This window comes from Castor canadensis, chromosome 1 (assembly GCF_047511655.1).
Source record: "Castor canadensis chromosome 1, mCasCan1.hap1v2, whole genome shotgun sequence".
Lineage (NCBI taxonomy): Eukaryota > Metazoa > Chordata > Mammalia > Rodentia > Castoridae > Castor > Castor canadensis.
The window spans coordinates 140,257,744-140,269,876 of NC_133386.1; the positions used below are offsets into that span (position 1 = coordinate 140,257,744).

Sequence of the window (12,133 nt, forward strand, 5' to 3'; positions counted from 1 at the left end):
CTCAAAGATTCAGGGAGGGAAGGTGAGCCTGCTTTAGTGAACCTTCTCTCTCTTATGTCTACTCAGGCTTCCTCCCAAATTCTTATCTTTCTTTGGAAGTCTCAGCTTTTAGTTGATGAGAGAGTCTTAGAAGGATAGGAATCAAGACCAAATGGGACTGGGGGCCAGAAGTAGGATTGGGAGGGTCTCAACCCTTTGACCTCTATATTAGTTACTTTTGAGTTGCTTTGACCTAATACCACAGAAAAGCAACTTAAAGGAGAAAAGGTTTATTTTGGTTCTTGGTTTCAAAGGATTCAGTCCATGGTTGCTTGGCCCCATGCACTTAGGCAGAATATCATGGCTTGTGGGAGCCTGTGGCAAATACAAGGATGTTCTTTCTTTTCTTTATGATATACAGGAAGTAGAGAGAGAGAGAGGGAGCTGGAAAGGGAGCGGGGTGGGGGAGGGGGAGAGAAGAGGGAAAGGGAGTGGGGATGGAGAGAGGGAGAGGAAGAGAGGCCAGGGCAAGATACAGCTCACAAGGACCTGACCCCAGTGACCTACTTCCTCAAACTAGGCTCTAGCTCCTAAGGCTTCTAGAATTTCCCAAAATAGCATCACCAGCTGGGGTCCAAGCATTTAATAAATGAGCCTGTCAGAGACATTTCATATTCAAACCATAACAGCCTTTTTTTCTTGGTGTTAGAAAGGTAGACTTCTAGTAACCTTACCTCCACAGCTTAGAGGGCCTCTTTTCTCAGTGTGGTACTCCCCATAACTTCCTTGGCACCTTACTCAGTTGTTTATAGGTGTGTGGAGAAGGCAGAATATGAAAAGGATAGCTGTAGGGCTTGGAGAAACAAGGACACATTTAGGTAGAAACAAGGACCAGTGTCAGAACATGAAACCAAATATGAGGTTGAGTATTTGTAAACACTAGATTAAGTGACTGAAACTGTATTTGTGGTATGGAAGCTGGAACTAGAATCATTCCTTGCTGTCTTCTGAGTCCAGGAAGGTACTGGCCCATTGAATGGCTGCTTAGTTCCCTGAGAATTAAACCTGCAATACTATGAGCCAACCCCCTGCTTTTGCCTGTTTCAGGAGCCTGGTACCCTTCCTAACTTTTGGCCCTTGGTCGTCTTCTTTTTGGGTTCTGTGGTGCTTTCCTTTCCCACTCATGAGTCTTTCTCTTTTGCTACCTGGCACAAATGTTTGGACATTTCCTTTAGCCCTCTCATCCACCTCTGCTGTGGGTTCTCAGGCCTCTGGGAAAGGAAAAGGAGGATTTAGGATTGGCAGGGGACTCCCTTTTGTCTATAGAAGCAGGAGCAGTGAGAATCTGGAATTGGTTTGTGGTCTTTCAAGGAAGAGCCAGACTCTTAAAAAAGGTCTCACATTTGTGGACTAGCCTCTGTGTGTGCATGTCTAGTGTGCAGTGGCATGTCTCCATAACTCAGCCTTGCAAAAAAAGCCTCTTGTGACTGGTCCTCATATCTGCCTTCTAGCTTGACTGGCCTCATCATCTTCATTCCAACAATACTTTTGTGGGAATGTTTTGTCAACATTTCTGATCCTCCAAATAGTCAAGGAAGATAACTGAGTTGGTATTATCTTCATTGCGTCAAAACTGAGGACCAGCAAGGTTAGATGATTTTTCTGGGATCACACAGAAGAGTTCAGAGGTCTTTTGAACCCCTGCTTTGTAGAGGCCAACATCCTGTCTTTCTATGCCTCCCTACATTCTTCTTTCCAGCAGAGCTCTGAAACAGACCCCCACCCTTCCTGCTGCCACCACAGACTCTGGTTTAGATTCTATAATACTCCTTTGTGACCTTCTATAAATCCTGTGAGAATGTAGGAAAAGTCAGCATCTTGGCCTTTGTAGTGGGTGAGGGATTGTTTGCAAGGCTGTTCTAACTTCCCCAGACTGAGTTAGGCCCACTGACTGCATGTGCCCCATTCACTGGGGCCTGGCTCAGTCTGGATGTATACTATAGTGTGTCAGGGGTAAGTGGGGGAGGAAGGCATGGGGCATGGGACTCAGCAACATGTACTTTCTGTGTTAGCTTAAGGTTGATTCCTAAGAAACTTAGCCAGCTACAGGAAGGAAAAGATCTTTGTGGATTTAAGCGTATGGTTGTACCAATTTAGGGTCTTAGTATTCAACAGGCATAGGACCCAGGCATTGCAAAGTCCTTTGTATAACCGATGATGGTATAATGACATTTGCTTTTGTTTCTTTTTTGTCTGTCTTCCCGTCACCTTTCCCTTTCTTTCTTCTTTTGGTCTTTATTGCTACCTGCATTTTGTTTTTCTTCCTTCGTGATCCTGTATTGTCCTCTCATTTCTTCTTCAATCTGTCCCCATTCCCTATTCTCCCTATTCTTGCCTCTCTTCTCTTATCCTATCCTGATGACTTACTCAACTTTCATTACTCATTCCTCCTTTCCATCTGCTTATTCATACTATTTCTTTCTCCTGCCCCTCTCATTGTCCCCATTTTCCTACCATCTTCTCACATTGTTCCTCTCTCCGCTTCACCTTTTCCCATCTCCCTATCCTGTATATGTCCTTTTCTTCCTTTCTGCCCTATGTCTTGCAGGGATTTGACCCATTCCGATTCGGAGTCCTCCCTCCACATGAGTGACCGCCAGCGTGTGGCCTCCAAGCCTCCTCAGATGGGCCGTGCTGCAGATGAGGCTCTCAATGCCGTGACTTCCAATGGCAGTCATCGGCTGATTGAGGGGGTCCACCCTGGATCTCTGGTGGAGAAATTGCCTGACAGCCCTGCTCTGGCCAAGAAAGCATTACTGGCGCTGAATCATGGGCTGGAGAAGGCCCACAGCCTGATGGAGCTGAGCCCTTCAGCCCCTCTTGGTGGCTCCCCACCTTTGGATTCTTCCCATTCTCATAGTCCCAGTTCCCCTGACCCAGACACGCCATCTCCAGTTGGGGACAGCCGAGCCCTTCAGGCCAACAGAAACACACGCATTCCCCACTTAGCTGGCAAGAAGGCTGTGGCTGAGGAGGATAATGGTTCTATTGGTGAGGAGACAGACTCTAGTCCAGGCAGGAAGAAGTTTCCCCTCAAAATCTTTAAGAAACCTCTTAAAAAGTAGGCAGGATGGGGAGTGGCAGTGGTGAGACAGCTTGTCCTTCCCTGGGTCTTCTGCCTCCTCCTCCCTCCCTTCAAGATATCTGGCCCCTATAGTGGGTGCACAGAGGGGCTGTCTAAGGGGCCTGGGCACTGTACATACCTGCCCCCCTTGGGTCCTTCATCATTATTTATTAACTGACCACCATGGCCTGCCTGCCCCGCTTCCCTCCCAACTGTGGGCTGCTGCTGTCACTCCACTTCAATGCATGTCTTAGTTGCTGTTCCCTCAACCCCCACCTCCACCTTTAGGGTGCAGCTTCTGTCTCACTGTCCCAGTTTTGAGGTTTGGTTTTTTGTTTCTATCTCCTACTTTCAGGCTCTTCCCTTCCCCTACCCCCAACTTCCCCCAGCAGTTCTGGGGATGACTAGAGGAGTAACTTCTGACACCTGTACCTCAGATCTGTTTGTCCCACCAACAATGGTTCTGTTTGCCTCAGACTTGAGCCAAGAGCCTAATCTTTGGGGTTTGTTCTTTGGGAGTGTGGTGGGCTGGAGAGAACCTCATCCTGGAGCTCACATGAGGGAGTAAAACCAATTCCCAGAGAACAACTCACCAGAGTTTGAAGAGTGGGTAGGCTTAGGATAGATTGGGAGAGACCTCTCTTAGTTGGAGGATGAATGGATGCCAAAGCTATAAGGCTTTCCTCTCTTGTCACTTCCACATCTGCCTTCCTCTTCCCCCTGCTCCCCCATATTGCAGGAATGTTTGTCTTTATGAGGTGATGTCCTAAAGCTCTGTAAACATCAGTACTCCTGAGGCTTAGAACAATTGGCTCCCATAATTATGTGAGCTACAGTCATGACACAGGGCTCTTGTGGAACCCTGGAGCTGTTGGGCAAGGATGTTGATATATTCAAACCAAAAGACAAAACAGTTTAAAAGTTAAAAAAAAGAAAGAAATCTCCTGAATTTCCTAAGTGCCTGCACAGCATATTCCCCTTGCCAGACCCCATTTTCATGTATTCCAGAGTCTGGGCTAGAGGTTCAAAAAGGATACATCTGGTGTGGAGAAAGGGTAGCAAAGGAAGATGGTGTAAGGCTGCTGTGTAACCACTTCCCTCCATCCTTATCTTCTAGACAACTCTTTCCCTTACCTGTTTTTGCTGTTGCTGAAAGGTATTTTCCCTCTGCCCTATTCTGCCATGCCTTTACCCTAGGACCCTATGTTGGGTATGGGGTGGGTGCACCTGGGACTGGTCTTAGGAGGGTGTTAGCCTCCAGACTGCCTTGTACCTCCTAGACACCCTCACATGGGTTTTTCTGTGTTATTTCATAAGACTCTTTGAAGTCCAATAAAGCATGTAGGAGATTTTAGCTACTGTTTGGCTTTGACTTTCATTGTGTTTCCTGTGTTCTCTGTGGCTTAACAGATGGGACAAAGAAGAGACTATTCTTCCTCTGTCAAGGGAAAATGAAACTATAGTGCCTGTGTCCCAAAACTCTCTGGGGTAGAGTTACTTAATAAAATACAAAGTGCCTAGGTAAATTTGAATTTCAGATTAAATGATAACTTTTTAATATAATTATGTTCTATGCAATATTTGGGACACAGTCTTATTCCTAAATTTGACAATGCTATTTCTGGGTCATCTTGAGTGTATAGGTTCACCTATGACTTCCTGTGGCTTGGAATGATTTCATCTGGAGATTGAACAGCATCTAAAAGACAGTGAGGAGCCAATGAAGAGTTTTAGGAAAAGAATGCCACAGACAAGTTTTCATAAAGATCAATTTGTGTAGACCAAAGGAGAAGCTTTTACATTAGCCTTGTGTATTAGGATTCTCATCTATTCTTACCATCCACATTCAGTCACCAACTCCATTCCACTTTCACAAGGCAACAACTGTCTTGTTGCAGATCCTGTCTCTGCCACGATCTATAACCAGAGTCCTAGGCCAGAGGCCTGACTCCAGGAGTTCTAACAAGTGGTCTTGCCACTTGTACCAAAGAAAGCAAGCAGAAGTAAGTAATGGTGAACAGTCAGGAAAGGATTTACTTAATAAAACAATGCCAGGAAGAGGGAAAGTAAGCATTTCTGCCCGCTTTCTGGGAAGTGACATGAACTTTAGGTTTAAGTGGAGGAAGAATTGGGGCAGGGGGCAAGAGGTGGTATTCATAATTAAGCAGTCTTGGTCTAAGTGTGGTCTGGTTGATCATTATCTCAGTGCTGGTCCTGCAAAATGGTTGAAAGAAGTGCTTATTGCTTGAGGGGACAATCTGATACATGAAATGATTGTTCCCTTGTCATAGGTAACTGACCTCATTTGGGTGTAATCTGTCCGAGGCATCTCACTGTTGCTTGGCCATTGAGGGCTGAGGGTAGTTTCAGTCCCTTGTCATGAAGATGTTATTAGAGGAGTCATTCCTCAATCCAAGATGACTGTAGGAGAGAGACTCAGGAGGAAGAGGTTAAGGGGTCAAAAATAGAGCCAGAAGGGGACAAAGTGGAGTTAAGCCAGGGACCAGTGCCTTCCTTCAAATCCCCACCGTTAAATAATCATGCCTTTTGGAGTGGTGGTGGTTTTAAAGGCCTAATGTCAGTTTCTTCAGTACTTACTTCCTGCTGATAGGTGTCATAGGAATCTTGGAATTAAAGACCTTAATAGGGTCAGAAAATTTTGTTTTCTATGTCCTTTTGGGGGATGAGGTAGGTTAAGTATCACTGGTTCTTAAGACAGACACTTCTTGAGTGATTTAATAGGCCAACGTGCAGAGTTATTAAGAACCTGACCCAGTGTTTTAAGACAAAGATAGATGTGAATTGAAGGCAAAGAGACCAGGCTTTATCCTGCTTTTAGTTAACTTGTAGACCCAAGTAAGGAGCCAGTGCTTTTTAGCAAAAGCAGTTTCTGAGTAGTTGTTATACATCCACCGAGAACTCTAAAAGCAAATGGGTGATGGTCTTGCAGGGCTCCAGTTTCTAGAAGTATAAAATCTAAAACGCCATTGACTTAGCTTGGCTTTCCTCCATCTCTGGAGTGCTTGGGTTCTGTCCAACCTAGGGTCCCTAGGTTCCCAGGTAACCTAGCTGGCAGGTCCTAGGCTAGAGCCCACATTTCATGGGACATGTGGGGCTATCATAATATAAGAACCAAAACAAGAAAAAGTGTTCTGGATGGCTGGATTTTAACTGTAATTTCAAAAATACTTGCACTGCATGACTGTAGGTCAGTCGCAGTGCGGGGTCTGGCAGCTCCAGTGCGGGGTACTCGCAGGGCGGGGTCTGGCAGCTGCGCGGCCTGCCAAAGCCCTCAGGATTCGCCTTTGCCCATACCCAACATGGCGGCGGGAGAACAGCATTCCCGCCAGCCCGCCCACACCCAATGTGGTCGGAGGAGAGACAATTTCCTGGGCCTTGCCCATACTCAATATGGCGGCTACAGGGCCTCGCTGACTTTCCGCTTCTCACTTTCTGCCCGTTCTGCTCCGGACGTTAGTAGCGTCGAGTAACGTCATTTCAGATCCGTCGCGCCGCTTTGTGCGTCAAGGGTGGCGGGAGCGGGAAGGAGTTCGGATTGCCGCGCTTCTGCCCTGGTGGAGAAAGTGCGGTCTGCCCTTCAACTCTGGTCCCAGCGTCCGAGAAGCCCCTTAGAGACCAACCCATCACACTCTTGCCCCCACCTGGATCTCGCCAACCCTCGGAGTTGCAGCCGAGTCTTGAATCCCTCAACGCCTCAGCCACTCACGGCGATGCATGTGATCAAGCGAGGTGAGGGCGTCCGAGGAGGGCTGCGGGTTGGTGAGGAGGGTGAGGGGACTTGGGCCTCTGCGGCTCGAGCCGTGACTCACGGCCGCGGTCCCCACAGCATTTCCGCCCTTCCCGCCGCGCCTTCCCGCGCTGTCAGCCAGCCCGGCCTCTGTCGTAGTCGCCCACGGTCCTCCTCTAGGCCTTCAGTACGCGTTCCCTCGGCCTTGCCATTTTGCTGCCGTTCCACAGAATCACTCCTACCCTGTGTCCAGGCACTCCGCGATTCCTCACCCGAGCCTCTGAGAGAGCGATTATAAACTCAGCCTGGTGACCTGTCTCGGCACCAGAAGAAGCGAGGAAAGAAGGGACTCTGTACCCTACAAGGGCATCTGTCATTTTCCTGGTCTCTTGTGGTGTAGAGGTATGGGGTGACAAAACCATCCCAGACACAGGCAACACGCTGGAACTTGCCTTTGAAAGACACTGTGTTGCCCTGTGCCCCAAGAGTAGTCCCAGAAGAGAGTTTGTGACAGAAGCTGCCCTTCTCTCTCACGGGAAGAGATGCAGAATCAAAGAGAGGTGACCAAGGCCTTTGACAGGATAGGGGCTGGAAAGAGCCATGGACCTGTATTCTTACTGAATAGTTATTTCCTATTGGACTTTCTATGTCCCTTCTTTTGCTAGCAGTTTATAAGAATGGGTCAGAAAAAAACAAGAGGAACACATACTTATAACCCAGAGTCATATGACACAGGCAGGAACAAATTTTGAGTTGCAGCAACTTCTGTAAAAACAAATTTTTTTCAAAGTTGTAATCATGTGGTAAATACATGACTGAATGTTTTTGTTTTGTCTACTAGGTTGTGAGCATTTCAAAGATTGGAACCTGACATGAATACATACTCAAAGAATGAATAAGAGTAATTATATTAAAATGTAGGATATGATGATTGTTGTAGGGAGTCAGGTAGTTGATTTGGTTATGTCCATGTTGGTTTAATTACAGCCAAAAAATGGTGATCTTTCTTCCTGTTTTTAACATCTTGAGAACATTTTCTGAATTCTTTGTCTTCCATTTTAGCTGATGAGACCAAAATATATATCTCACTTTTATTAGTATATTCCAGAAAGTGAGAAATGAGCACCAGGTTTTTAAACCTTCAGAAAGAGATACTTGAGGATGGTCCTATAAATCAGTAACAAAGATAAATAGAAAATTTATGGATTTGTATTACTGGAGTGGGTAACCCCTGTGTTGAATTTTTAACCATTTGAGTCTAACTTTGAAATAACTGTAGCTTAAAAAGTAATATCTACAATAAGCTCTAAAAGGCTTATTGATTTTGTTTCTTATTCCTTCAGAGAATGTAATTTGCTCCAGATGGCTCTTGCTCTAGATTCTGCCATTGTAGCATACAGCAAAGCTTGTTAATATTTAAAACATACTTAAGATTTGTTTCTTTATTTTTTGTTTTTAAATGTGCATAGTTTTTTGTTGTTGTTGTTGGTCCCTCTTATATTGGTATACCAGAGAAGCAGCAGAATTACTACTGATTTTTTTGTTGTTGTTGACTCAGCAGAGCAACCAGTAGTTGATTTACTGAGTGCTTTGATATTGTGCTGAACACTGTGAGGGAAATAATAGAGAGAAGGCAGCTCCATTTTCAAAGAACTTAAAGTTAAGGATTTAGGAATAATTCATAGGAAAATTGTTGGATAACAGACAGGAATAACTGAGCCATTGCAATGATTACAAAGTGGTTGGTTAATTGAATTATAAACAATGCTTTGGAATTTAGTATAGTGTTTTCAAAACTTTGGATTGTAACCCACAGTAAATAAATAGATTTTACATATGTATAGTATATGTATAAATAAAACTGAAACAGCCAGGCGCCAGTGGCTCATGCCTATACTAGCTACTCAGGAGGCAGAGATCAGGAGGATCAAAGTTCAAAGCCACAGTGGGTAAATAGTTTGGGAGACTCTATCTCAAAAAAAACCATCACAAAAAATAGCTGGTGGAGTGACTTAAGGTGTAGGCCTTGAGTTCAAATACCAGTACCGCAAAAAAAAAAAAAAAAAAAAAAATTTATAAACTCGTATCTTTTCATCCATTTGCACTCTGATAGTGCTCTTCTGCTCTAGATTCTTTCCTTATGCCTGTTTTCCTCCCTCTATCCCATCCTTCTTAGTTTCACTTACAGGCCCACAATATTATTTTACAACTCTTTCCAATGAATGATGTAGTGGACACTGGGATTACAGTGGTGAGTAGGCAGACGTGGTTCCTGCTTTCGAAAGTGTTACAATCAATTGAGAAAGACAGATATGTAAAAAAGTAATAAAATATAAATATAAGTAAAGTCCAGCCTGTAGTGGCCCGTTGATTCAGAAAGCATCTATTCAGCACCTTTGTGGTATTTGAGATTCATTTGGATAAAGCAAGCTAACCCTGTCAACCCCAACCTGGGATTGAACCCAAGGCATCTAGGGAATCACTCTACCACTGAGTTACATCTTCACCTAAATCCCTTTTCTCATGGAGTTTACATCCTGGTGGGAGTGGTAATTTCAGATAGTGATTAATAAGTTAATGGTAGTAAAACAGTAATGTAATAAAGATAAATGAAAAGGTAATCTTGGATTGTATAGTCAGGGAAGGCATCTTTGAGAAGCTGAATGATATTAAGAGCCAGCTATGTGGCTTGGACATTCTAGGTGGAGGGAATGGAAAGTTCATAGCTTGCAGAAGAAACACATTCTTGGTCTTAAAGGACCAGTGAAGGCTTCCTGAAGACAGGAATTAAAGAGAGCTTTAACTAGGAGGAAGTCAGGCATTTAGTATTCCACAGATAGTTCCCTCCTTATGATGGTTAGATTTGGGATTTTTAGTTTACGATGGTCCAAAAACCATACATGCATTCAGTAGAAGCTATACTTCCAGATTTGAATTTTTGATCTTTTCTTGGGCTACCACTATTGGATACAATACTTTTCTCTTGACGCTGGAAACCAGGCTGAAGCTCCTAGTCAGCCACGTGATCATCAGGGTATATAACTGGTACTCTATAATGTACTAGGTTAAATGTAGTTTTGATTTGTGATATTTTTAACTTATGGGGGATTTATATGTTACATTATCCCCATTGTCAGTTGAGGGCCATCTGTAGAGGATTTCAGGGGAGGAAGAGGTCAGCATGAGTTACAGTGGTTCAGGCTGGTTTCATGAAAGTGTAGTAATTGGAGTTAGATATGGGCAGGTGGAAGAGGGACTTTTAGGCAGAGTAAGGTCTAAGCAGTGATGCAAATGTGGGAATGGGAGACCCTATTGGGACTTAAACAGGACCAGAAGAGGGGAGGTATAGACCAATCTAAGGAATGCCATGTTTGAGAGAAGAAGATAATGTAGACACTGAGAGGCGGGGATAAATGGGAGATCCTATTGGGACTTAAACAGGACCAGAAGAGGGGAGGTATAGACCAAACTAAGGAATGCCATGTTTGAGAGAAGAAGATAATGTAGACACTGAGAGGTGGGGATAAATGGTGTGGTCAAATGAATACCTGGCTTAAGAAATTGACCAAGTGTGATCACAGGTTAGTGAACAGTGGGCCATTGGACCTTAAGACCTTAAGACCTTTAGTCCAACTCCTGTTCTCCAGTGTGCCTTTTGTCAGTTTTCTGATTAACTTCATAACTTTTGGTACCTGCAGGATTTTCTTTTTGTTCATTTACTTTCTGTTTAGGCAAGTGGTGGAGTATTAGTGCTGTTTTATCAGTGTAGAATAAAAAGTGCTAGTGAGGATGGGTTAATAGTGTCTTATTGTTCATCTATTCGTCATTATTTTTATTTATTTATTTTTTGGCAGCACAGGCCTTTACACTTGCTAGTCAGGCACTGTTAGCACCATTCTACCAGCCCTTTCATTAAGTATTTGAGAATTTACCTTGTGCCAGGCACCAAATTGGAGCATACATATGAGAAGGCCAAATGTGAACGTATTTCAGACTTGTTGCCTAGTAGCTATTATTTCAAAGGATTGTAGGCTCATAGACGTGACAACTAAATCAGAATGAGGCACTGACATTTTTTTTTTTTCATTTTTCTTTTATTATTCATATGTGTATACAAGCCTTGGTTCATTTCTCCCCCCTGCCCCCACCCCCTCCCTTACCACCCACTCCACCCCCTCCCTCTCCCCCCCACTCAATACCCAGCAGAAACTATTTTGCCCTTATTTCTAATTTTGTTGTAGAGAGAGTATAAGCAATAATAGGAAGGAACAAGGGTTTTTGCTGGTTGAGATAAGGATAGCTATACAGGGCATTGACTCACATTGATTTCCTGTGCGTGGGTGTTACCTTCTAGGTTAATTCTTTTTGATCTAACCTTTTCTCTAGTACCTGTTCCCCTTTTCCTATTGGCCTCAGTTGCTTTAAGGTATCTGCTTTAGTTTCTCTGCATTGAGGGCAACAAATGCTAGCTAGTTTTTTAGGTGTCTTACCTATCCTCACCCCTCCCTTGTGTGCTCTCGCTTTTATCATGTGCTCATAGTCCAATCCCCTTGTTGTGTTTGCCCTTGATCTAATGTCCACATATGAGGGAGAACATACGATTTTTGGTCTTTTGGGCCAGGCTAACCTCACTCAGAATGATGTTCTCCAATTCCATCCATTTACCAGCGAATGATAACATTTCGTTCTTCATGGCTGCATAAAATTCCATTGTGTATAGATACCACATTTTCTTAATCCATTCGTCAGTGCTGGGGCATCTTGGCTGTTTCCATAACTTGGCTATTGTGAATAGAGGCACTGACATTTGTATAGGTACACTGTATCTAGTTATTTTCATGATTTTGGACTTACATGTTGCTGTTTGTTCTTCCAGACAAAAAGTCTCATTATTTTTAGTTTATCCTTAAATGCTAGCTCACCCACCCAATCTTTTTTTTTTTTTTGCAGTACTGGAGTTTGAACTCAGGCCTACACTTTGAGCCACTCCACCATCCCTTTTCTGTGATGGTTTTTTTCGAGACAGGGTCTCCTGAACTGTTTGCTGGGACTGGCTTTGAACTGAAACACTCTTGATCTCTGCCTCCTGAGTAGCTATGATTACAGGTTTGAGCCACTGTTGCCCAGCTCCAATCTTAATTTATTGACTTTTACCAGGTACATGCTACCACCAAATAGTCTTAACATTAGGCAAGCACAAATGCCTGTTGTGTATCACTGACTATGATCAAGTTTGTTTTTTGTTTTTTGCCAATACAGCAGCTTTTTAATTTAATTTTGTT

The 12,133-nt window shown here is 43.9% G+C and overlaps 2 protein-coding genes across 7 annotated transcripts in view; both read left to right on the top strand.

Moving 5' to 3' along the window:
* Stim1 (stromal interaction molecule 1) overlaps positions 1 to 4,457 on the top strand; it is a 205,105-nt gene extending 200,648 nt beyond the window's left edge. For 4 of the 6 annotated variants that reach the window (XM_074084285.1, XM_074084279.1, XM_074084291.1 and 1 more), the window contains one exon: positions 2,588 to 4,457. In XM_074084285.1, coding sequence (XP_073940386.1) covers positions 2,588 to 3,104 — 517 coding nt within the window. In that variant the 3' untranslated portion in view covers positions 3,105 to 4,457. The remainder of the gene's footprint in view (positions 1 to 2,587) is intronic. The other 2 variants (XM_074084299.1, XM_074084304.1) reach the window with 1 other exon arrangement.
* A 2,159-nt stretch (positions 4,458 to 6,616) lies between these two features.
* Rrm1 (ribonucleotide reductase catalytic subunit M1) overlaps positions 6,617 to 12,133 on the top strand; it is a 37,370-nt gene continuing 31,853 nt past the window's right edge. Inside the window, exon 1 of the mRNA XM_020156896.2 lies at positions 6,617 to 6,853. Within this exon, the coding sequence (XP_020012485.2) occupies positions 6,835 to 6,853 (19 nt within the window). The 5' untranslated portion in view covers positions 6,617 to 6,834. The remainder of the gene's footprint in view (positions 6,854 to 12,133) is intronic.